Genomic DNA, 27567 nt, shown 5'->3' on the forward strand with positions numbered 1-27567 from the left:
TGATGGGATTTGCTGTGAATATCAATAAAGCTCTGTAGGAAACAGACACCATGGCTGGGACTGGGATGACTGAACCAAGGGAAAACAGGATGAGGGATGAAGCACTTGGCCGTTAAGAGTTTTTAGTACCAGGCTCTTGTCCTGCACGCATACATTGGATTGTAATTAAGAACATGCAGCTTTAGAATGAAAAACAACAAATACAAGGATTTATTTTTTAGTGGCTTCTGATATATATATATATATATATATTTTTTTTTTAATTTCCAATAGCTGACTGTTCTTTAAATAATCATTATACTGTACTAAAACCTCAACCAAGCCAAACTATCAGATGTCACAGTATAATACACTGCAGGATTTAACTCTGCTTTTAAACATAATCCCCCATGCCGATGCACAAGAACATAGAGGACAGGGCGATGAGCACAAGGGCTATGTGATGATGATGGGTGATGACTACGGGGTATTTATTTGTGGTAAATGTGACATATTCATCCATGTAGGAGGTCTCACCTAACACGGCAGTAGGGACCAAAGGATCGTTGGGCACTGCAGGAGGAAACACCATGAGCAAGAGTTCGAAATTATATCGCTTCTCAATCCAAAAACAAAACTAAGAAGAAACCAAAAGCTCCCTGGAAAATAGCACGATGACTTTACTCCAAATGTTGTACAATAATGACTTGAAAAGAGAACCAGCAATTCAACATCCAACATGCACCTTTCTAAACTGCCATCCATCCATCCATCCATCCACCCACCCACCCACCCATCCATCCATCCATCCATCCATCCATTCATCCTTCCATTTTCTTCTGCTTGTCCTGTTAAGGGTCACGGGGGGACTGGAGCTTATCCTAGCTGATATTGGGCGAGAGACGGGGTTCACCCTGGACAGGTCACCAGTCTGCTGCTGGGCCATCAGGAGTAATTAGGGTTCAGTATTTTGCTCAAGGATACTTGGACTTGGTTTCCGGGGGAAGTAAAGATTGAACCAGTGACCCTTCGGTTGTTAGACGGCCACTCAACCCCTGAGCCATGCTGCCCCAGCCTTTCTAAGTTTGGTTCTCTTCGTTCTTTGCTTCTACTTCTTGAGGTGGGAGGGGAGTGGATTTCTCTTAATCAATAAATTTGTTTCCTGATTATTTTTTTGTTAACTGGATGGAACTAGCATGGGATCGTACAATACCAATGATGGTCAACATCATCATCATCATCATCATCATCATCATCATCATCATCATCATCATCATCAATTGTTATCCAGGGCAATAATAATAATAATAATAATAATAATAATAATAATAATAATAATAATAATAATAATAATAATAATAATGAAAGGGTGGCACAGTGGTTAGCACTGTTGCCTCAAAGCAAGTTTGCATGTTCTCCCTGTTCCTGTGTGGGTTCTCTCTGATACTCCAGCTTCCTCCCACAGTCCAAAGACATCAAGAGGGACGAGGCTGATTGATACTCTAAATTGACTGTAGGTGTGAATGTGAGTGTGAATGGTTGTCTGTCTCTATGTGTTGGCCCTGCGATGGACTGGCGACCCGTCCAGGGTGAACCCTGCCCCTCGCCTGAAGGCTGCTGGCATAGAGAGAGTCCCCCCCCAACAGGATAAGTGGTAGAAAATAGATGGATGGATTATAATTCAACATCTATTTTGTGAACGTACATCTGTTGTTGTGGTTGTGCGAGTCCATGAATGTCACCGCCATGGGGTCTTCTCCATGCAGAGTGCTCTGGTCAGCGTAGCTGCGATCCATGGCATTCACCATATGTGTCATTTCTTGCCGAGTCGTTCCGATGGCATCTTTACGTTTTTTAGCTAGTTTCCTGCGAACGGCAAAGAGAAACCCAGTCAGGGATCATACCAACAAAATGACAGACACCAGCTAGCCTGCAGCCTGCTGTCTCTGTTTGCTTTTTGTCTTCACTTTAAGTCATCTTCCAGTCTTGGAGAACTTAACGATTGGATCTGTTATGGCAAATCAAAATAATTACATAGCCCAGCTGGGGGCTGCAGGCTGCTGATTCAAGTGTATAGAACCTATAAAATAGAGCAAGGAAAGAAGAAATGTGGGGAGAAGAGAAAGAGAGGAGGTATAGAGGAAGAGAACAGGCAAGGTTGGAAGAGGAGAGGTTGCAAATAGCAGCAAGTGACAGGCTGAAGGACTAAAGGAGCAAAGGGAGAATATAATCTGATACAGACAGGGGAAATGACCCATGACCCCCAAGTAGCAAAGAGAAAACCTGTTATCAGTACAAGTATCATAGATTAGCTGCCAGATGAAACACCTTAAAAAGTTGTACTGAAACCTATGTTCCTTTCTCAAGCTTTGGAGTATTAGTCAAATAAAATAACTAAATTGTAGGGTTTCAAAAAACAGGGGATAACAGAAAGAAATACCGGTACGCTGTTTGTGATCTGACAGCAGAGACTGGTTAAAAAAATCTATTCAAACAACAATGTAAAAATGATTGATGACCAGGAAAGAAAAACACATTTAGAAACCCACGTTGTCAATTCAGCATTATTAAATAATCACAGATTTTTGGCAAAGATACATTTTAGTAATGTAAATTTTAAAATCTGATTTTCTTCACAGGCCAATGTCACAGAACCTTGTGAGCATTAAGAAATCTTTCCTTGTCAGGACATTGTTGCCTAGAGAAGAAAAATCTCTTCTTTAAATCTTAACATCAAGGTAGAGTTTTCAGGGTTTAAACTCTCGGGGTGTGTAATCCATAAAATATAAGGAAAACCAACATCAGAGGACTTGATATTTCGAGCATGACAGAGCATGCAGGAAAATGATGCACCCAGAGCCATAGGTGATTATCAGTTGGGAAAACATTATTGTAGTTTTACACAGCCTTCTAAGGATAAGATATTTGCTGAGTTTCAAATGAATTTCAGTTGGGTTTTTTTTTTTTTTTTATTTTAACAAGGACTTCAAATGTCAAACAATGACATCTGACAACAGGATTAATTATTAAATCCATTTCTGACGTTTTCCAAACTGACAAGATGTACGGCTCTGATCTTCCCAGTAGACGGACAGGAAGCATGCTGTGTTTTTTTTGTATCTTTTACCTCTCGACCCCAAAATACACAGACACCACCTCTAAGACCACATACACACGATATATACATACACACACCCAGATTCTGTTCCTGTTAACCTGTATCTACTTAAAATTGCCAATATTTTGTATATATAGTTTAATTTATCTACATCAACAGCCAAATGCAAGCAAAGAAAACATAAAATTTTTAAAGGATAAGCAAGTGATTTAACAAAAGGTATGGACTGCACCTGTTCTTTTCAAATGAGGTCTACTTTTTGGGTCAAAGCCAGCGAGAGACAAGGACCAACAAATTACAGAAGGAAGTAACCCTCAACAAGAAAAAACGTCACAAGAGCGACTGAAACAAAACCTCCCATAGAGCAGCTGAAAACAAAATCTCCCATAAAGGACTCCCACGAGTGGTTCGGATCCACTGACAGGAAAGAGACTGAGCATGTTCAGCAGAGTTACCATGATACCTGTGACTTGATGGACGGATGGATGATCACATGACTACATGCACACAAAGAGCTACAAGTCACAAGTGCAGCATTCTTTTTTCAAATAACACGCTTAGGCCTGTGTCGTCCCACTGAGGCCTGCTCACTTCTTGTTTATGGCCAACTTTGGCCCTGATATGCCTGCTTCAGAGCAACTTTGGAGCATGTAGAGGACGCCGAGGCTGAGGTCAATTCAATTTCACTTCAGTCCTTATTCATAGAATCTCATTTGCTGAGGATTCAGCATTCATTCGCTGAAATATTCTCAGACAGGAAATCTATATTATCTTTCTGAACCGAGAGCAAATAATCTAGATGACTTCCATGTTGTAAATTGGGTGAATTGTGAATCTGAAAAATCCTGACCTGGCTGGCATGAAAGTAAATTGACCCCCACCCTGGCAAGGTGTCAATGAGGATGGCTTTGGCTGGTTGGTCAGAGCTGAAATGTGTTTGTCTTGAAAAAAGTATACTGCATCTTTAAAAATAACAACAACTAACCACTAATTTGCCCAATAAGATAACAGCAGCTGGGTGAGCTGATTGTTGATTTGTTGTTTACTTACAGGTAATAAGAGTATGAATAGTAGGTCCTCCTGGGGTTGTGAGCCAATCAGAAAGCAAAGAATGAGACACAAGGGTCATGAATATACAAATTCGGACAATACTGTCCTGTCCCAACCAGCAACAACAGAAACAGAGGAAAACACCTTTGGATTGCTACAACTTGAGAGTCATGCAAGGGTTTGTTTTAATAACTAAGACCTATTTCTTTATGAAAAGGAAATAATTCAAGTTTATTGCCAAATACGTAAGACTGATCAAGCTAAGAGACTCATATAACTAAACCTGATAAAATACCAATGTATAAACTAATAAATTTGTAATTTTTCTATTCTTCTCTATATTTTTTTAACTTCTGAATGTTATATTTAAAATGTCCATGCAATATTTCAAAGCTCTATTAATTTATTCGTCCTGATTTAAGATTTAGCCCTAATCGGTTTAGCGCCTTTACTCACTTTTTAAACATTTTGTCAAAACTGAAACAAAGCTATCCACCATGACGCTCGCTTCTTGTAAAGCAAGCATGATGTCATTGCCATGCCATCATGTTTCACCATTTTAAAGATGCAGTATTGTTCAAAGTAGCAAAGGTTCAATGACAATGGAAATTGATCTCCCCAGAAACCTTTATGGAAGGAAAAAAAATATAAAACCTGACAACAAAATTTCAAGCTCAGTAGCCTGATATATTTCGATGAACACAACCACTTCTGAGAGCACTACTACTGACAATTAGAGCGCTACATTGAAGAAAGAAAATAAATCTAAAAACATCACTTTTGGATTGTTTTTGTACCACAAAAGTTTTCATACTTTGAAACACACTCACAGTGTAAATGAGTGTTGGTAAATAGAACTTTTACCAAATGAGTGTTGTTTATTGGTGCTAATTTCAAGAAGCTCAAATTCATTTTTCACTCCATGCAGGGTTTACACAAATGCGTTTTCTCTGCCAGAAACAGCTTTAATGACTTGGAGATTTTAGTTTCACATGTTCTCATAAATCTTTAAAAAAACGTCTTCAAATGAAAAGTCGTATTCCTTCAATCTGACCAAAGTGAAATTAAAGATAATAAGTACATCATCATTACGATAACAACAAAAGCATAATAATAATAATAATAATAATAATAATAATAATAATAATAATAATAATAATAATAATAATAATAACATAAAAATAATAAACAGAGGACAAACTAACCAAGGTACAACATTGTTGGGTACCTAGGTGCTCAGTACCATGTCAAATATTCATCCGTGTGGTCTACAATACTGAACAGAACTGTTCAATTAGACTTAAACGCAGGTCAGGGGCTGCAAAAAAAAAGGTAATTACTGGCTGATTTCATGACTCTAAATATTGTTCATTCATTTGCTGAGTAAGATTATTTCATTTGTTGTTATCTTGTCTTCATGTGTTTCATGATGACACATCTAAAATTCCTCGAACATACTTGAGGTTAATTGGAGATACCAAGCTATTGATTGAAATCTTTCAAAAACACCTTTCTTTAGAGTACAGGAAGTCCAGTATGAAGCATTTCACATGAAGCTATTCATCTTTGACATGAGGTCAGATAAGAAATTACATGTTTATTAACAGATAATTTTGTCACAGTATATGTGTGTATATATATATATATATACATATATATATATATATATACATATATATATATATATATATATATACATATATATATGTTGTGTGTGTGTGTTTGACAAAACTCACAAAATTCAAAGAACCCATTGTTAACAGCCCATTGGTGTGATGTCATCAATTTTCATGTATAATTTTTTAAAATTCTAGGAGTCCAGGTCTTGTAACCCCAGTAGACTGATTATTATCAGGAGGATGGTTATCATTATGCAATACTGTTAGCTATTTTTCTTTTAATTAACCTCCAAACAACCCATATATTGACTTTGGGTAGAGATGAACAACTTTGCCAAATTATTTTAAAAAGGGAGATAATCTAGAGAGAATGGAGGAGCATGTCTTAATATCACAAGTATCTATAGGAAAGAACTGATTGGAAAGTTAACATGCTGTATTGAAGAGAAGAGCTCAGCATAAATGAATGTTCTCAGATTGCATTGATGTTTCAGCACCACATGGTGGAGCCCTTCACCAACCAACACATCACTGAGGCACTTTCACGTCCTCTTCACTTATTCTCTCCACTAAGGGATGAATAAGTGTAATAAATATGATGTTTGTTATTTTTCTAACATGTCAACGAAATCTGCCTTTCTTGGAAAGTCTGTTTCAGCTTTCACGAAAGTTCATGGGAATATGTTTCCTCCAGCCACTTATTAAAAATGAATTCTAAATCAAATCTGGCCCTTGCAAACCTGGCATATAATCCCATACTCACCGCAGTTTTGCTCTGCAACATCCAGCTGTATTCTTGATCCACCTTTCCAAAATGTCATCTTTTGTGCAGAAAAGACCTTGATCTATATATCCTCTTATAACTGCCAAGGTGCATGTATTGTTGTGCCTTTAATGTGTTCAGCACTAATGTTAACCAGAAAAGTGCATATTGGACTTTCCTGATCTCGCCATGTTACTTGAGCTCCTCCAGGATTTCATTGTATTTGTGATTCTTGAATAATTCTCTAGTTACTTTCAACAGCTGCATAGCATAAGAAAAGAAAAAGAAAAAAAAAAACAGATGCCAGGCATCTCGTGCATGTGGGTACTCAGTACTGCAGGACTTTGTAATTTTCCATGAAACTTAGAAAAAGCGGCATTTATGTATTTGCTGTTTCAATTGATTTATTTTTTTCAGAATCTGGTTCAACAGGGAGATCAACATTCATGGTGAATGGATGGAAGATGATGTCACTATAGAAAATACCCGACCAACACAAAACATGAGAATGGATTTAGGTGCACATTTCTGTCAGTGTGGTGCACCTGAATCTTGCATCTGTACATGAAGAGATGCTTCATTTAAGTCCTAATGGATGCTGCAGGGCTTAGTGGGCATCATTTAAGGTTGTCACTCACCTTTTCTTGACCAATAAGATGGCAACCAGCACCAGCAGAATAAAGACGAGGACGCCAGCACTGATCCCAGCAATCTTCACCACGCGATCCGTCTGTTTCGCAGGGTCTGGGATGACTTCTGGCTCCTCAGTTGCACCTACAATACCATAAGGACAAAAAAAATATCCTGAATTTTACTAATAACAATGCAGATAATGTCTTTGTAGTGTTTTGATCAGTCAAAAAGAGTAAAAATCCTTATCACAGTTATATAACACGAGTGTGTTAATAAGAAATGCATTTTTTTAAATTATTTAAAAAATTAACAAAAAAGGCATTTTGCATTTATTTATGAATGAACACGTCTTCAAAACATACCTGACACATCATAAAAAATGTATAAATTCATAATTCTTTTCTTTATAAGGTGTAGCTGATGATGAACAGTATTTAAAAAGATGCAGAAAATGTGTGTGTAAAATAGTCTTTTTTGCCTTTGATTACAAGACACAACAACATATTGAAATTAATTTCTGCTTGAGAGAAAGAGAGACAGTGCAAACAGTGGATTCTCCCATAGCTGAAGAATCATATTTCCAGGGAACATAAAGAAGACGTTCTTCACATTTCTGAAAAATAATCTTGCACTGTCTGTCAGTTTGTGGAACACATAATGCAGACTCTTAGCAAAGTATTTATGCACCTCTGGCTGGTAAATTATGTAACCTAAAGGCTTCAGGAGTTGTGTATATATATTCAGGAGCTATGCATATATTTTCTCTGAATATGACTGAACAAAATGGCCTCGTATCAATGAAATGCATCATAAAGAAAAAGGACGTTTTATAATCCATCTATCCATCCATTTTCGACTGCTTATCCTGTTAAGGGTCGCAGGGGGGGTGGAGCCTATCCCAACAGCCTATGGCAAGAGGCGGGGTTCACCCTGGACAGGTCACCAGTCCATCACAGGGCCAACACATAGAGACAGACAACCATTCACACTCACATTCATACCTAGTATCGAGTATCAATCAGCCTCGTCCCCTCTTGATGTCTTTGGACTGTGGGAGGAAGCTGGAGTAGCAGAGAGAACCCACACAGGCACAGGGAGAACATGGAGACTCCACACAGAAGGATCCTGTGCTGGAGCCAGGGCTCAAACCTGGAACCTTCTTGCTGTGAGGCGACAGTGCTGACCACTGCACCACCGTGCCACCCACGTTTTACAATACCTGTGCTAAATATCAAGTAAATATCAAGACTCTAATATGTCCTTGTAACCTGAACTCAGACAACCGCTGGCACCAATGTCATGGTAACAGTCATTAGCAATACAAATATAGCACCAAGTTCTTTTTAGCTCACAGAGATACTCAAATTATCAGTAATATCAACAGCATGATCATCAAAATGATTGCTATGTAAAAACACAACAGCTGAATGGCTTTTACTGTGTTAAAACGCATTACTAATGTCAACATTTAGGCATGAAGTAATACTGTCAATGGGAGATAAGCCAATTTTACATTTTTCTTGTTCAGACTTGAGATTAAATCCTGTGAAAAGGCAGAAAAAGACCACCAGAGGAAGCTGACAGTGTTTCTCCATGTACTGTGCCATTACATGGAGCTTGGTCAATTCAGCAAAAATATACTCCTGGGCATATCAAGTCAGCATTCATGTTGTTTCTCCACCTAACAGTATATGTGTTAAACCAGTGAACCCTCTCTATGCTCAATACTTCTACAAATCATGGAAAAAGCCTTACAAATTAGACATCCTTTTCTGCATTTTTACATGTAAGAATGTTTAACAATGTGTCTATCACCACAGTTTTCAGTGGTCTCATGCTCTTGCAAAAAGGCTTTCAAAAAGGCAATTTGACTGCCATCCATTTTTTCAAACAAGTTTCACTGCCTATAATTGTACTCTAACTCATTTCAGTTGAAAAGTTACTTAACTCCCTGATGTTTGGCGTATAACACAAATTATATTTCTGGACTACTTCCTGTGGAGGAGTTTCCATCCTGTTGATGATCAACAGAGAGCGAACGAGCATCTGTTTTCCTCTTCCTAATCTTTACTTAGTGATCTCACAACACCAAAATAGTTTGGACTGCGACATAAGAACATTAATGTATTATGATAATCTCAATAATCCGTCATAGACTTCAACGCAAACTAAATATAATGTAATACATCTACCAAACAATAATCCACTTCTAATGCTAAATATCAAAAAGATAAACATAATCTCTCTTTGTATCAGCCAAAAATTGGTCAGCGTATTATTTTATTATAAAGTGTTTGCCTCTGGTGTTTTGAAATGCCCTCATCCCACTTGTGTTGTTATATAACCATGTTACACTACAACTTGTAGATGAAGCATGAGCAGCAGTGGGTCACCCAAAATATATTTTCTTTCAAAAGACATGGGCAGCATTACTCTCCATTTACTATATTCTTCTTCTTTATACCTCTCTATTCTGTCTCTGGCACTCCAATTCAAAAGCTCTCTGATTCCCTCTGAGGGAAGAATCTAAAACATGTGTCATGTGCATTTCTTGAACAGCTGGACACCGTCAGTTTAGGTAAATGTGAGTCGAACAAGAGTAAATACTCAGGGACGACTGTCAACATTGGATTATTACACATCTGATGCTCTAGTTGGTGTTTACAGCATCGGTCTGGTGTACCATACGGGGGACTGATTCAGAATAAACAACAAAGCTCAGGTTCGTCATTATGAAGTGACATCCAGAGCAATGCTGGGGGGGTCATTTCATTGAGATAAAATGATAAGTCTCTGAAGTCATTAAAGGTGGCAGTAAATGTAAGTAAAACATGTTTTATGAATAGGCCTGTCTTAATTACTACCTTAGCAGTAAATTGTCCCTGACATAATTGGAATAATCAGTATTTTTATGTCTTTGATGGGGAGGCACAGTGGTGCCAGCACCTTTCTGTGTGGAGTTTGCATGTTCTCCCTGTTCGTGTGGATTCTCTCAAGGTACTTCAACTTCCTCCCACATGCCAAAAATATGCTTGTTAAGTTAATTGGACACGCAATATTGTCATTGTTGGAATGTGTGTGTGATTGCTTGGATGTCTCTGTATGTAAGCCCTGTAAAAGACTGGTGACCTGCCTCTCACCCGATGACAGCTGGAATAGCCCCCCCGCCATCCCCGCTATCCTTACCAGGATAAGCCGCTGTCAATGGATGGATGGATGTCTCTGATGTAATGATACCATTCAAAGAGCAATGCACTGTTATGCCTGTACTTTACATCTATACATACATACAAAATACCTACACTGAGGGCTTTCTCCAAGTTGTCAGCAGTGTGATTCTACACACTTAGGCTGCGGCTGGAGTTTTACTTAAAAAGAGATGCCCTTAATCTCATTCAGAATGTTTTTCAAGGCTGGAATGGCAGCTTGGGCAATGTATGATTTCCTTGACAATTCTGCCTGCACAATATCGAGGGTGTTTTTTTAGAATGTGCTGAAAAGTTACATTTCTTTTTCATTATAGCAGAATTCGATATTCCCTATTTTCCATGTTGGGCGAAAGCCATTTGTCAGGACAGCCCCTTTTGTTCCCAGCTTGGAAAACTGGATGGGATGGTTGTTTGTAGATGAGCTTTGAGGTTCGTTGCCTTCGTTTTAAAAGAAGTTGACTTACCAGCTTTTTCGTTTTAATGGACACTGCTCTCTTGTTCGGCTTGAAGTCAAAATGTTAACTGGAGTTGTGGAATGCAGCTTTAACACAAGGTTTAATGTGGGACATTTGGCTCATTTTGACTTCTTCTTCTTCTTCCTCTGTGTTAGTGATATTCATTCTTGTGTGAACAACGCTCATGTTGGCCCAGTGGCAATATTGAGATCAGAAAAACGATTGTTGGGTACATCGAATGATAAACTAATAACATACTAAGTTAACTGATTCATTCAAATAATTCTGACCGGCCTATTCATGAAGTTTTTTCTTGATCATCATCATCAGATTATTAGAATGTTACTAAAGGTCAATAACCTGTTTAGATATAAAACTTACTGTAATTGCCAAAATACATTGTTGCATATTTAAAGTAGCTAAAATAAAAATTTGAATGTACGAAATAAGGTGTTGTATCATCAGCGGCACCACTTGATGAACCTACAGAGAATAATCGTCAAATTAACCCAACCCCCATACCAAGTTTACTTAGAATTAATGGGCAAAGGTTACAAAACAACAAGCCATGTCCAAAAAGAAAAAAAACAATCTTTCAAAGCTTTGAGTCTGACCTCATAATGTCCGCAGTAGCTCTTAATGTCTGTAAAAATTATCCAGGTCAGTACACTCACAACTTAGCCACTCAACCACACACACACACACACACACACACACACACACACACACACACACACACACACACACACACACACACACACACACACACACACACACACACAAAACTCCCTGAGGCAGAAATGACAATACACAATACCCAAGATGACCTAATAGGACCACCAACACTTAATCCTCCCCCCCGGATGCACAGTCGAATGCACACACACACGCACACACACACACACACACACTGACAGGAAGGGACAGTCGTCTGACCTCTCCGTCCATTAGTGTGTCTTTCTACCTTATTAAAAAAATCTAAAATCCTCTTTAAAGTCTGTCATCCCACTCGAGCTGCCAACTCTTCAGGCTAAAAAGACAAAGGGACATTTTTCCCAGCTGCCTTTGTGGAAGTACCCACCGATTCCAACACCCACACCCGATGTCTGAAATATGATGACACTGGAAACAGCAGTTCCCACATTTTCCTCCCATTTTAGAGTGGGAACATGACACCTTACTGGAGGGACTGAAACGCTGCTTTGATCTGTCTCACAGAACCAATTTCCTATGAACCTACCAGTTCATGCTTATGTGTCATGTCCACACTGAACTCTATGACCTGGAGGCAAACTCTTACCACCAGGCGGCTTTGTCTTATGAAAATGGACTTCTTACTTTAAGTACAAATACGCTAAACTATATGAGTGTTTTTCAACCTTTTTTAAGATTAATTTTTATTCTCACGCAGAGAGCACATAGCATGGACTATTGCCACAATATTTATAGGCCAAGCCAGTTTGCAACACCTGTCCCTAGATCAGCCTTTACATACTTCTTCTCGCTGGCTGGATACTCAATATCCTTGTGGAAAACCCTGCCTTTATAAAACACACAACTAAATCAGCTTTAATGATTCATTCTGCAGTCATTATGGCTGATTGTACTAAAAATAATGTCACTTTTACTGTCTAGTTTTATGATCCTTCATCACTAGAAGGGCAAAGCAAGGTCTATCAGTTCAGTGTAAAGTGATTATAAGCTATCTTTTCGCCACGGTGCCACCCACATTGCAGCAGGGTCGGGATAGCTTTTATACACTGACATTAACCTTTCATATTAGTCATTTCACACATGGACACGTGCTGTCTCAATTGGTGGATTTGTGCCAACACAACAGCAATTACACCATGTCCAAGGTATTGGTGGGAATCTCTTGTTTTTGCTGAGTTTTCACCTCAGTTTTCAGGTTTCTTGCTATTGGTACAACACACAATCCATGTCGTCACTGTCTTTTCAAGCTCTACCAGCCACAACTGCATAGGATTGCTGATCTCAATGAAAACATGCTAATGTGTTTTTCTGTTTATCCTCATTCTCATTCCAAACAGCTAAGCAACACTGATCCATCATTTCGAAAAATCATTCCTCAAAACAGTGTGTGCTCCACGCATGTCCTTCTGTGTGCATGTGTGCTTGTGTGTGCTTGTCCAGGGATTAAGTTTGCACCAGTGTATTAATCTATCAGCATATGGCCCCTAGTAAAACATGACACATATACAGAGGCGCACGCGCGCACGCACACACGCACACACACACACACACACACGCACACACACACACACACAGATGCGCATACATTTTCTCTCTAACATTTTACTGGCCTCTCTAATACTAGTGCATTCTACTGCACACACACACACCCAAATTGTAAGAGGCTGATCAGTTGTTATCGTAATTCAGTAATCTTCAGTGATAACAAGGGAAAAAACAACTGGAATCTAGTCACTCTTATTGTTGACAGGAATTCAGTTCATTGAATGACACTGAATTAAGTCATTTTTTGAAACAATTTAATAAATAGATAAATAAACAAAACCAGAAAGTGTTCTTACCTTTCGTAGCTAGCCTCAGACACTGTGTCTTTGTTTCCTAAGGGAAAAAGGCAGAGAAGGAACAATAACTAAGTCAACACCTTAGTGTTACTCAAGAATTCTGTCTATCTATATTTTATCATAGCAAAGTGGATATTTCAAAGTGTTCACACTTTCTCATATAAAAAAGAAAACTTCAAGTTCATTTTATGAACTCCCAGAGGTGATGTGTCTATTGTAAACCCAAGCATATAAAATAAAATTGTGAACATCTGAATATTTGCTTATGACTTCCTCTATTCTTCTAACTCCTCATCACAAGACGCTCCCTGAGCTGTACAAGTCAGTGGAGTTGGACCCTACGCCATAGCCCAAGTACTGGTAGCTGCTGTGTTATAGTAAGTTGACTGGCAGAAAAGAAGCAATATGTTTTGTAGTTGGATCCAGTAAATGTTGAGAAACAGGGACATTCATTGAAATAAATACCCGTTTAGGGTTCATATTAGGAAAGGAGACAGTGTGGAAATGAGCATGTGGGAATGCATAGGAGGAACCATGACATGTTGCAAAGTCAGTCAGTCACAGTTGTTGTGGTCTTCCATTTCTATTTCAAGGGAGGTTTACATCGGGCAGTCGTAGACTGTCTGACAGTGTAGGATAGGTAGCCATTCATACCTACACCGTAACCAAATTTGTCAATTGGACGTAGGATTCTTTATGGTATATTTGACTTAAATTCTGTTAAGCAAATATCCCTGAGACTGTACAGATAAAATATGGATGAGCCGCAGTTATCTTTTGTTAGACTCTGACAAAACTGAAGTTATTGTGCTGGGCTCAAAACAAATGATCTAATGAGATAGATACCCTGGATGGCATCACCCTGGCCCCCAGCAGTACTGTAAGGAACCTGGGAGTTCTCTTCTATCAGGATCTGTCCTTTAACTCCCACATAAAACAGATCTGCAGGTCTGTCTTCTTTCATCTACGTAACTGTGCTAAGCCCAGACACATCCTGTCTCAAAAGGATGCAGAAAAACTAGTCCATGCTTTTGTCACTTCCAGGCTGGATTCCTGCAACTCCCTCATATCAGGCTGCACCAATAAATCCCTAAAGACTCTCCAGCTGGTCCAGAACACTGCTGCCCATGTGTTGACTAGGACTGGTAGAGGAGACCATATCTTTCCTGTACTGGCTTCTCTGCATTGGCTCCCTGTATAAATTCAGAATAGAATTAAAATTCTTCTTCTAACATACAAAGTCCACAATAATCAGGCACCTTCATATTTGACAGAGCTCATAGTCCCTTATTATCCATCTATAACCCTTTGCTCCCAGGATGCAGGGTTACTTGTGGTTCCTAGAGTTTCTAAAAGTAGAACGGGAGCCAGAGCCTTCAGTTATCAGGCTCCCCCCCTGTGGAACCGTCTCTCAGTTTCAGTCCGGGATGCAGACACCCTCTCTATGATTAAGAGTAGACTTAAGGCCTTCCTTTTTGTTAAGGCTTATAGTTAGAGCTGCTTAGGCTCGCTCTTAGATATGCTGCAGTAGGCTTTGACTGCTGGGGGATCTCCCATGGTGCACTGAGCTTCTATCTTCTCCTCTCTGTCCTCCTATACGCATATGTGTTTCTGACTCGTCTTCTTCTCTGGAGCCTTTGTGCTTCCCCACTTCTCAGATCCCTGACTGATGCTGCTGCTGGAGGAGGCTACTGAGGAGGATCAAGCTGCCATTCTGAGCATCACCTGTTCACGTCCCTGTCTGTCCATCATTTACTTCCCCTTTCGCTCCCTCTTTATCTCTGCCCCTCTTTTTCCGTCTGTATACCTGTCTTCCTCCATTATCTGTCTTCGTCTCTGCCCTGCTTTCCTGCTCTCTTTCCCCCCAACCGGTCAAAGCAGAAGGCCGTCCCCATTGAGCCTGGATCTGCTTGACATTCCTGCCCTTTAAAAGGTGTTTCTAGTATTGTACCAATTTCAGTAGTTAAGAAAAGAGCCTTCCCAATAGCCATTTACTAACATGGATGACTTGAAATTAGATAATTTTGCTTCCACAAAGCATGGTATAATGCATGTTTGTATTACAGTAAAAGCTCTTGATCCCCCCAGAATAATCAGGCAGGTGTGTGTGACCCACTTGTGCCCATTCCTGAGTGCTCCCTGCACATTTTTGCCAACAGACATTGATGAATTCCATTATCCCTTTATTGTTTTTGCACTTTTAGACTAAAAGAACACAGTAAGAAATAATTCTCATATTACTAACATGCCAAAATAAAACAGCATTGCTTCACAGAACTTGATAAGAGCTGTAAAGTTTATTGTTTCTACTAGTTTTCACAGTTTTCAAGTGCTATGCACAATATATTCAGTGTGTATTTACTTACCCGCTCTGTGCTGCTTACTGCTTGAAGGTAGATATTGTAGTTCTTTCTGGGAGCCAATGGAGGATTCCAGAAACCCTGAGGATTGAAAGGAAGTCAAGTTCAATGAGGCTTAACTATGACAAATATAAGATTATTACCTCTAGATTTATGGAGATTTTTCAAATCTAAGAAGTACCTTTTTCTATAAGCTCAAGACCTGCTACATTTGCTTGAATGAAATGGCATTTATAGCACATTATGTATGTGTCAGATTAAACATTCGAACAGTTATAAACATTTGGATTATATGGCCTGGGTGGAAATCTGTGCTCTGAAATTCCAAGTGTATTGCCTTGCAGGATGAACCATGTTTAGAACACAGTAAATCAAGTTAAGTCAAAAAATATCTATTGAATATTACCGTATTTCCAGTGAGTGTGTTGCACAGCAAATTTGCTGTGAAAATTAAAAGGATTTTCCTGCAATTTCTAAATTATTTACTCATCGACTTACTTTTGCTCTACTACATAGAAGTAATGTTGCTCAGATACAAAGTCTTGCCTGATATGTCTTGTTGTCTCCAACAGTGAAGGGGAGTGGCTCAGGGAGGTTGCTGGGGGAAAGCTGGGCAGCATAATAATATGGAGATCCACCACTAGATGCACTATGGTAAGAAACTGGGACCTGGAAAAATCACAATACAATACATATTCAATGAAATTCCTCATAATCTATGTACACATGGACATGAGATAACTGGTAAAACTACTTATGCTACTTAAGAATATAGAGCAGGTTAATAATGACCTCATAACAGTCAGAGGAGGCTTGGCGACGAGACCGCTGAGGATTCACTTCCTCCACCACAATTTGGTACGCACTGCAGACAAAAGGAAAGGTCAAATTTAATGTATAGATTATACATTGTATTATTTAGAAATACCTCAATAGATAAAACAATAGAATGTTAAAATGAAATACACCTTTTTGTCACTGATTACAAAATAGGTTGCAAATTTAAGTGTTACAATTATGTGGTCTTGGTAATGTTTTTATATAATCACCCATTTGTCAAAGAAAACATTTGTATCAATTTTATTCTCAGAAAATAATGAAGTGATATATAGTATATAGTATAAGTAATACATACTCGACATGTGTGTATGCAAACTCAACATACCTTATAGGTGCTCCCTTGGCCTGGGCTGGTTTAAGCAGAACGGTGATAGTTGTTGCAGTTTCATTGAGGAAGGCCTCGGACCCATCATACTCATCTATTGTCGGGGCTAAAGAAAGAGAAAGAGTCGATATCAAAATGCTGTTGGTAAAATGCTCTTCCTGTATGATGATATACTATATGGAGACACCATAACCTTAGATAATCTGGAATGTCAGATGGTGTGTCTCATGGAACCAAGTTGGGATTTACCCAAAGAAATGGTTTGGAAAAGGGCAAACGCTTTGAAAAATCCTTTGTCTATCTGCATTCATGACCCCTGAGGAGGCTAGTTGGTAAAACAGCGAGAATCCTTCCATCAAGAGAAGGCTCAGTGCTGTTCTTTGCTGTTCTTTCAAACAAGATATACTCTGACAATACCGATGCTATAGAAACATCTGCGCATACTCTCCAGGAACCGCAATTGTTGTTTTCAACAGTTGCTTCTTGCTCTTGTCACACATGATGTCGGACACAATGGATAACTTAAATCTTAAGAAGATGGTTTCACGTGTGATCTTGTGAACTTGCTTCATAAAGTAATTATGACAATAAACATGAATAAAATGTATTCTCTACCTGAAATATTCGTAGTCACGTTGAGTGTGGTTGCAGGACCAAATCCTTTGGAGGTGGATGCCCGTATAGAGAGCTGGTAAGTGACACCTGGGTGGAGCTGGGAAAACAAGTGATGGGTGGCATTCGAAGGCAAAGATACTGGGAGTCCTGGCCTCTGGAGAGGCACTGAAGGGTCGAATGATCTCAAACCACTGTAACTGATCTGTGGTGGAGCAAAGACAGAGATTTGGATTTGACATTTGCTCTGGGTCGTCAGATACAAACACTACTGCTGCACCAGTACCTCATACTGTATGATTACTCCATTGGGTTCAGACGGTTCTTTCCAGTAAAGAAGGATTCGGTCTTCAAATGGTGTGGCCCTGACAGACTGACTGGGAACTGGACCTGGAACTGTTAGTACATGTAGGCATAGTCATACACTCACATATCATCATGCTTATTAGCAGCATATTAGCTGGTTATTGATCAACAACAAGCAGTTTATTAACCAAGAATATCCATTGAATAATCTCCTAAGTACATATGCTTTGTTCAGTTTGGACCTTAATGTGGAAGTAAAACCTCTCATTAACATGGTTTGTAAAAAAGTGTCATTAATGCCCTAATAACTAACTAATCTAACTATCCATCTATCCGTCCATCCATTTTCTTCCGCTTATCCTGTTAAGGGACTGGAGCCTATCCTAGGGTTAGGGTTAGCTTTCGGGCGTGAGACGGGGTTCAGCCTTGACAGGTCACCAGTCCATCACAGGGCCAACACATAGAGACAGACAACCATTCACACTCACAGTCACACCTACGGTCAATTTAGAGTATCAATCAGCCTCGTCCCCTCTTGATGTCTTCGGACTGTAGGAGGAAGCCGGAGTACCAGAGAGAACCCACACAGGTACAGGGAGAACATGCAGACTCCACACAGAAAGATCCCATGCCCGAGCCCGGAACCTTCTTGCTGTGAGGTGACAGTGCTAACCACTGCCCCACCGTGCCACCTCTAATCTAACTAATGACTGAAATTAACTGACACCATTCTTAAATTGTGGGTAACATCTCAAAACACAGGCGGCATGGTGGTGCAGTGGTTAGTATTGTCACCTCACAGCAAGAGGGCTTTGGGTTCGAGTCCCGGCTCGGGCATGGGATCTTTCTATGTGGAGTCTGCATGTTCTCCCTGTGCCAGTGTGGGTTCTCTCTGGGTACTCTGGCTTCTTCCCACCGTTCACAGATATGCAATTGGGAACTAGGCTGATTGATACTCTAAATTGACTGTAGGTATGAATGTGAGTGTGAATGGTTGTCTGTCTCTATGTGTTGGCCCTGCGATGGACTGGCGACCTGTATATCTATCTATATATCAAATTTTTCTGCACAAATAAGTGGATGTCTTCCAAAATATAGCACAACAATATAATTCTCTGACTAACACACAGCAGTGTGAATACATTTTGTCAAAACTCAATTAACATGTCGCAGAAGCCTTTACTAACTTAGTTCCTTGTGAAATATGTGAACAATAAACAAAATGAACTATAGAATATCGCACCATCTTCATCTGTTTGGATTATGGTCTCATCGCTCTCTTTTCGTCCCTCTGGATTGGTCAGAATCATCTTCAGACTTACGTTGGTGTAGGGTGGCAAGTTTCCTACCAGGTGGCGTGGCGCTGAGAAAGAAAAAACAACACATGAGGATGTGTGAACAAATAAATATCCTTAATGGAAGAAAAGTAGAGTCATTAATATGTAGGGTTTGCTGAAAAGATGTCAATTCAGAACTACTAACTTCTTATCTGTGCATGTATTTATTGTTTGACGTAGTTCTTTTTTATATTACCGTGGTATCATATGGCTTGCTAGGTAGTACAAAGGTTTCTAATGTGACTGCTGAACATCACCAGTCTTGTCTCCAGATTTATTCTGCTTTTGGCCACTATCACCATTACTTTGGTCTTCCAGGTTCTCATTTGAGAGTTCTTGAAAACAGTCTGTCTCTGACAAGATATTTAGACAACAGTTAGCCAAGACGCCATCTTGCTGTTGAACGTGTGCTCTCATACCTCCCAACAACATCTCAATCTTTCGACTGCTTATTATTAGATGATTATATGCTACTCACCTTTTGGGTCCATATCCAAGCAGTCAGCCTTGCTGCGGTTGTTTGCAGTCAGGTAATGGTAACAGATGGTGACATTGAAGGTGTGACAACGAGTGATGTTGTAACCCAGCGACTCCCAGTCCACCGCAATCAGACGGGATCTGGTCTCTGCAATCTTCAGCCTCTTGGGAGTTCGCATAGGTTCTATGGAGAACACACAACAAAGTGAAAGAAGATAAGCCAAGTCATGCAAAGTATTCATTTCTGATTTGTATGCTCTCCAGGAGGGCAATATCATAGTGAGTATTCTAAGTTGCACATTATTTCCACATGCACTGTGTTATACTGTAGATTTCTGGTTTCATCATGCAGTTTGGATAAGATAATCATATGTTTGGTTTCATTTACATGTAAGGAAACTGTTATGAAGATTTTTATTGATTCCTGTACTATGGATGTGAGAAATATTCTGTCCATCCATTTTCTAATGCTTATCCTGTTAAGGGTCGCGGGGGGGGGGGGGGGGGGGGGGCTGGAGCTTATCCTAGCTGCCTTTGGGCAAGAGGCGGGGTTCACCCTGGCGCCAGTCAGTCGCAGGGCCAACACATAAGAGTATCAATCAGCCTGTTCCCCTGGACTGTGGGAGGAAGCAAGAGGACCCGGATAGAACCCACACAGGTACAGGGAGAACATGCAGACTCCACACAGAAAGACCCCGTACTCGAGACGGACTCAAACCCAGAACCTTCTGCTGTGAGGCACCATTGCTAACCACTGCACCACTGTGCTACCCCATCTCTTGAAAAGTTATAGCATATTTCCTAACTTCTCTTATGAGGTTATCAGTCCAAAATGGCGGAAAAAGTTGCATCACCCATGTGAAAAATACTCTTTTTAGGCAATTCAGCCACTTCTAATGTCATGAGGACAAGTCAGGGGGTTAACAGTGTTCTGGTACTTTAGTAGGGTCAAAGAATACAAATAATACTACAGTAAGGCAAAAATATCTATCTCTGAAGTAGGAACTTTTATAACAGCACCACTGGTACTAAGCCAGATTGAAGAAAAAGAAGAAGAAGAGCTGTTCCAGAGCTATAGTCAGAGTATTCAAAGGGCTGGGGCTACGGGTTGAATATGAGCAGTCTTGAAAAAAATTCAAGAACCAAACCTATTGACAGAGAGCAATTCAACATTTGCAGAACAGAGGAGGAAACTGTACTGAATACCTCCTTAAGAAAGTACACTGGAAGAATTAATGCAAGGCTGAAGTTTCAGTTTAGATAGATTATTAAGAGGGAAATTACACAGGCTTCTCAACAGTGACTGGAGACAAGAAATTTCTTGTAAAAACAGAAAGAATTTCTTCGCATTTCTCAAGTTACATCTAATATCTGGCTGGGGGGAGGATCAATGGCAGTATTGAAGAACTGTCTCGGGTTGGACTGATTGTTTTCGATTAGAGAAGCAAAATATACAGATCTAATATGTTAGCCCCTGTGTTAAAAGTCCTACAGGAAGTAGAGACCTGAGTGATTCCAAGTGGATTGAGGGTTTGGTTGATTTGAACAAACCCTCCACCTTGCAGCATTTTTGCTTCAGCACACGAATATTTTCATTCATCCAGGGCATTAAGTCAATATAATCTACCGTCTCTCGTTCCTGCCCAGGGCTTTAATTACCTTAACTGGCTCATTTAACTCGATCAATAAGCCCCCAGACCCTACCTACCTATACACACACACACATTTACAGGCCAAACACAAATCCAAAGCTGTTCTCTTTTACTTCATGCTTCCTCATATCAATACAGAATATTTCAATCAGTCAATTATGTCATGAATGTTTAACTACATGGGTTTCCCTAACCATGCAACAGCCAGTATGAGGTCCCCCACACACCACTGCAGCTTTCCATCTACCTACAGGAGCTCCCATTCTGTATAGGAAAGCTATTATGTTTAGCAACCATAAATCACTCTAGAGGAGTCACTTCTCTTAGTAAAGGAACAACCTCTCTAACTAAACAAATGTCACTTCATCAAGAAAGTAGTTACTACTCTGTAGAATATACTACTCTATTTAAGAGCGGCCACCACTCACACAGCTCCTGATTTACAGTGATTAAGACAAGATTTATAATTTTGCGTTAGAGTGCTACCTCTCATTAGTGCAACTACAGTACATGTTAAGGCTGCAAAGATAGTACATGAAGACTGTGAGAACTGTAACTGGGCTACTTAAGCTCCTTTCACACTGCACCAAAAACGTGGGTGAACGCAGGTGTTTGGGCACTCTGAAAGGGTTGACTCGGCATTTCGAACCACGGCGACGGACGTGGACGGCTCACCTGCAGTGTGAAAAAGGCAACCCGCGTTGTCTCAGGTTTCACTCAACCTTCCTGTCACAATCTGGTTTTGTCACTGCGCCGACCGTCAGGCTGTCATCGTGGAAGCTCCGGGAAAAAAAAAAATAAATAAAAATTGGGCTGGGCTGCGTTGCAAGAGCTGCTCGCTCATCTCTCAATAAAGTTTTGGCCTCTGCCATAAGATCAGTCTTCCTGTTGATGTCCCCGGGACTCTATTTCACTCCTTTTTTTCAAACTATTTTTAAATATGTATGATCTTACATGAATTAATCAATGCTTGGGAACTCCCACCAACCGGGGAATCCTAAGGTGAACTGCGCAAGCGTGTTTATAAACAACTTGTATCGCGATCTTGACATCTTTTTATCGATCATGGCAGCGCACTGGCAAGATCGTGAAGGCTGTGAGCTGTTCGCTATCCGCAGTGAATTGGAGATCCGGCAGCAGATTTCTGGAACTATAAGGGACAGGTTGATTTATGGGAACATCACCACATTTAGAGACACGGCGCACTTTTACGTGTAATGATGACGTTGCCAGCGCAATGACGTATGAGAGAGAAAAACACAGGCACGCAACCCTCACAGTGGGAGCTCAGACCCGCGTCGGCTGGAAGACTGAATGCGCCCTAATGCTGAGCAAACGCGGGTACAAAAACCTGCGTTGACATGCGTTCTTCAGTGTGAAAGGGGTATTAGTGTTTTCTTCTACAAGTCAATTAAACCTATGTTTTTCATTTCAAACTTTCCATAAACAAATTAGATGTTAAGTTGAACTAAAGACTAAGATGAATCCAATGTAAAGGAATAATGGCTCATTTGTGTCAAACAATGATTAATTTTATCTTTACAACATTAATGCGAACAGGTTAAGTCGAGTGTGAGGAGCATATTTCCTATGTGATTATACTAAATACAATTTATATATTTTAATTTATACTGACGAAATAAAAGTTTATGTCAGGCTTCAATGCAAAATGTGTTGCTGTTCTTAACTCCACCATGTGGAATGATGTATGTGCAGTTTGACACTTGTGTTCTGTTTTCACAGTTATTAGTGAAAGTATTTATTTACTTTTCACTCAGGGAAAATCTATTTCAACGAAACAAACCTATGAGCAGGATTTGTGAAATATAATTATTTTGGTGGCTGACCCTGGTCAAATATTCCCAAGTATAATATCCTTCACATATAATATATTTCAGTAAAAATGCATTTACTCAAGTGCACGCCAAAGAGCTGCTTACTTACAGTCTCTTTTTTTGAAAAAAAAAATCCCTTGGTGATATGATATTTTGTAAAAGATTCTGACAGCTGGCAAAAAAAAAAAAAATTCATATCGTACTCCATAAAGCCACTTCCAGATGTACCGTAATGAATCCATATTTGGATCTTGCAGATTGACTCAGGACACCCCAGCCTTCAGAATTTTGGATAATATTTAATCAAAAGGACATGTTTGGTGTTCCTTGTCATAACCTAACAAGTTTTCATTCAAGTTGACAGCAATTCCTTCAGCTCTTTCTCCCTTTTGTAACTCATTCGCTTCCTTAGGGTCTTCCAAGAATTTAATACAAAAACACTGATCGCTTTAAATAGAGACTTAAGTTTCTCCCCAAGCCTTCTTTGTCTGTTTCCTTGGGTCTTCCCCTCTCCATGGAGACAACACAAGGACATAAACTTGTCGCTTCTTTTGACAGCCTATTATCTGTCTGTCACTCACCACCACGCATGCACAGAAATTCACAGGCACAGACGCTCAGACTGTTATTACCTAGGTGTAAACAACATGTACACTGGCCTGAGGACAGCTGTTATTACACTTAACAACACCTAAATATTACATATATTTGTGTGTGTGTGTGTGTGTGTGTGTGCGTGTGTGTGTGTGTGTGTGTGTATACCCTAGGTAATCTTAAGGTTGTGTTGGGATGTATTTGTTCATATCTTAAAAGACATAATGTAAGTCAGTCAGTTTTAGTGGGAGGACTTGGTGAAAGGATAGGAAAGTATTGGTTATGGCCAGGGTAAGGGGTAACAATTTACAAAGTAACACATGACTGTAATCAGATTACATTTATACTGCAATCATGCATGGCATTAATGCTGGCCAATTCAGAATTCAGTAATCACATTACAGTTTTGAATTAAAGAATTATCACTTTTATTTTGTCAACTATCTACATAATGGGAGAACAGGAAAACAAACCAAATGTCCTTTTTCATGCTTGTTTACTTACATCAGGTGGTGTGACTATGATTTTGTTGCTCCAGTCAACAGACAAGGAGAGGGAATAAGAATAGCAGACCAACTTAAAGCATCTTTTGAGGGGTGGAGACGTACAAATTACTTCAATTATTAGTTACGGGAAAGGAAGATCAACTCTCCACCACCGCAAAAAAGACAAAGACCACATGCTAATACAAAGCTAGTAGCTAAAGTCTCCTTGGTTCTCAGTGATGCTGACAGAATGCTTGATTTTCAACTAAAGGTATCTTGTGTTTGTCTTCCATCATCCTTATTTGAATAAGTATTTGTACCGATATGGGTAATATGTAAGATTTTACTTAATATTCTCAATTGGCAATTAGGTTATGGTGCATCTCAGGAGTTGTTACAGAATCATAGAAAAGTAATGTAATTCGTAGTGTGACTAATTATGTTCACCAATGAATGTTTCTTGTTAAGTGAAGCTAGTTATTTTTGAAAAGTAACTTGAAATGTGGATTGCATTACATCCTTTCATTAACTAATCAACACTCATTATGCCTATGTAGAGGACAGCCCCCATGAAATCAATGTAAACTCATGAAACATCTTCTGAAGTATGGACATTACATACAACTTTGTGTGTGTGTGTGTGTGTGTGTGTGTGTGTGTGTGTGTGTGTGTGTGTGTGTGTGCGTGTGTGTGTGTGTGCACGCACATGCGTGCGTGTTCGCCTCAATCACAAACTCATAAGAATGTATTGTCAAGGACAAACATAGTCCTCATTCCCAGTCACACAGTGCATAGCTGTAAGCTGAAATACTAACACGTGGCGGTTTGCTCAGTCATTTAGATGTAAATAGCTCCGTAATAAAAAGCCATATAGACATATGAGAGAAAACATGATAGAAAGACAACTGACAGAGACGAAGGAAGGGCATGAAGACACCCAGGCAGGTAATTGTCTGCCGTGCAAATATTATTGCTAAACTGTGTGTGTGTGTGTGTGTGTGTGTGTGTGTGTGTGTGTGCGCATACGTGTGTGTGCGCACGCGTGTGTGTGTTTTAATAGCAAACAGGTCAGTGCATTTAATTATTGCTTCAACCTGTTATTGGACGGTTGACATTTAAATAAAGTGAGAATAGGACTCCTGCTTTCTCTGTGTCGCTCGCTCTATTTCTATCCCTTCACTTGTCTTGGCCTTTTCCTTTCTGTCTCTCTCCGTGTTCAAATCAATACTTGTGATCCTCACCATAAACCTAGCTATTAGGATAGAGACACACACACACGCACACACACACACACACACACACACACACACACACACACACACACACACACACACACACACACGCACACACACACACACACACACACACACACACAGGGCAGCGTAATAAATTGTATTGATTCCTGAGTCTCCTGATGCTAACACTGCTTCACTCTGAGACAGTTTTCAACATGGGATTAAAACAAAATATATGACTAGCTGTTCCTGTCAAACACGCATGCACGCACGCACACACGCACACACACACACACACTAATACATTTCAAATCCTCGTTCCCCTCCAGAGTCATAATGCATTGTTGCTTGTTTGTGTCTATTTACTGTAGGTAAAACAACAGGGGAGGATAGACAGAAAAATATGGACACAAAGACAGAAAAGTTTTAAGACATTTGAAGTATAAAAAAAATGTAAAAACAAAGCTATACATGAGAAAATTAAGCCGGGGCTGGAGGGAGCAAAGAAAAGATAAAGGGAGCAGAGAGAGAAATGGGAGCTGAAGATGAGAGGGGGACAGAGAGAGAAAGACACAGAGAGGAGGAACGGAGAGAGACGATAAGTAGTCTGGAACATGGCCATGCGGGACCTTGTCCAACGGTAAACCACAGAGGCTGCCTTGTCCCTTTCCCCTCCTCCGGTAAACAGACAAACGGCTGGATTCATGTTGGAACTAAAAGGCTTTGTTCTCCACAGATGGAGCTTTGAAAACAACAACAATACCAATAAACACCAACAATAACACCAAGGACAACAAGCTTCATATCAGCTGAATCCAGAGGTTGGAATTAAAGAATGCTAAACAAAAGGGGAGGATATGAAACTAAATAAAAGAGAAGTACAGGAAGGGCAAACAACCTGTCCCCCACCATAAACCATGAGGGAGACCCAAGAAATACACAGTGTCGACCAGAAGAGATGGAAGCTAAGGAAAAACCAGAGAATAAAAGAGGAATGGGAAGGGGGAGAGGGTGGGAGGCAAAACAGAGAAAAGGTTGACAGGAGATGCAGCCAAATCCAAGTTAATCTGTCCAATTAGTTCCTGGTAATCCTTCCACTGTCATGAGGTAGGAAGACAAATGAAGCTGTGCTCATTCATTCCCTCTATCCCTCCATAACTCTCGCTCTGTCTCCCTCCCTCCCCTTCTGTTTCTCTGGGCCAGATTTACGTACATGAAGGGTGTATATTTGCACTCCACATTCAATTTGCACTTGCAAGCTAGGCATAGTTTTATTCAGAATTGCCAAGGCAGCAGCTAATTACAAAATCAGCAACTAGGACAGCCTTCTAGAGTTTAAGAAAAAGTATAGATATATCTCAGCAGAGGGATTCATCAGAGATCAACAAGCTGAAAAAAATAAGAGTCAAAACATAGCATGCCCAGTGAGAAATCCCGAAACAGAAATGCTCATGAATAAAACACCAGCATTATCAAATAGAGGGGCACTCGGTGTGAAAAATAATGCAGTTTTTTACTATTTTAAACAGATGACCCAAAATGATCCTTGGGCCATGTAACACAAAGTTCATGAAACTACGTAATCCTGCACAGACGGACAGACACGGTGTAGGAACACACGTACAGTTACAGAGACAAGGAAGACAGGAACATGGATCAAGGAGGAATCCAATCAGTTCTACACAGCCCTTTTAGATATTGTTGCATCTTTATTTCAAGTAAACGGAATTTTTCTTTCTTCTTTTTAATCTGTAGTATTGAAGGGAAGCATTTTACCTGTGTCACAGTGCAATAACTGATTCCTGTAAGGGATTCATGAGCTTGTTGAACTTGTTGATTATATCCACTTGATAATTTTATGATATTTATATTTCTGTACATATTTAAAAGACAACCAACATTTGTGAATTTTAAATGTTAAAATTTTACTTAATTTCCACTTGGAAGAACCACTGAATTTTTTTGTTTACTATGCAAAGAAGAGACTTGAATATCAGCCATCACACCGATACAGATATATATTAGCCAAAGAGCAATAACTACACAAACAGTAGATTTACATTTGGGTTAGTTACCTAGGTCTTACATATTTGTGATCTGCTTTCATTATTGTCCGCATTTAATTAAT

At 39.7% G+C, this 27567-nt stretch overlaps 1 protein-coding gene across 19 annotated transcripts in view; it reads right to left on the minus strand.

Moving 5' to 3' along the window:
• Window positions 1-27567, minus strand: part of ptprk (protein tyrosine phosphatase receptor type K) — a 120670-nt gene that overhangs the window by 14966 nt on the left and 78137 nt on the right. For 12 of the 19 annotated variants that reach the window (XM_086190436.1, XM_086190435.1, XM_086190432.1 and 9 more), the window contains 13 exons: window positions 19640-19822; window positions 19068-19187; window positions 17805-17914; window positions 17522-17723; window positions 16907-17012; window positions 16534-16606; window positions 16288-16410; window positions 15748-15822; window positions 13382-13418; window positions 7168-7303; window positions 4148-4177; window positions 1685-1845; window positions 517-552 (listed from right to left, as the gene is read on the minus strand). In XM_086190436.1, the coding sequence (XP_086046562.1) occupies window positions 517-552; window positions 1685-1845; window positions 4148-4177; window positions 7168-7303; window positions 13382-13418; window positions 15748-15822; window positions 16288-16410; window positions 16534-16606; window positions 16907-17012; window positions 17522-17723; window positions 17805-17914; window positions 19068-19187; window positions 19640-19822 (1392 nt within the window). The remainder of the gene's footprint in view (window positions 1-516; window positions 553-1684; window positions 1846-4147; window positions 4178-7167; window positions 7304-13381; window positions 13419-15747; window positions 15823-16287; window positions 16411-16533; window positions 16607-16906; window positions 17013-17521; window positions 17724-17804; window positions 17915-19067; window positions 19188-19639; window positions 19823-27567) is intronic. The other 7 variants (XM_086190445.1, XM_086190444.1, XM_086190437.1 and 4 more) reach the window with 3 other exon arrangements.

The sequence above is a fragment of the Aulostomus chinensis genome, chromosome 20 (genome assembly GCF_037954235.1).
Source record: "Aulostomus chinensis isolate RoL2024-O1b breed Wild chromosome 20, RoL_Achi_v1.0, whole genome shotgun sequence".
NCBI lineage: Eukaryota > Metazoa > Chordata > Actinopteri > Syngnathiformes > Aulostomidae > Aulostomus > Aulostomus chinensis.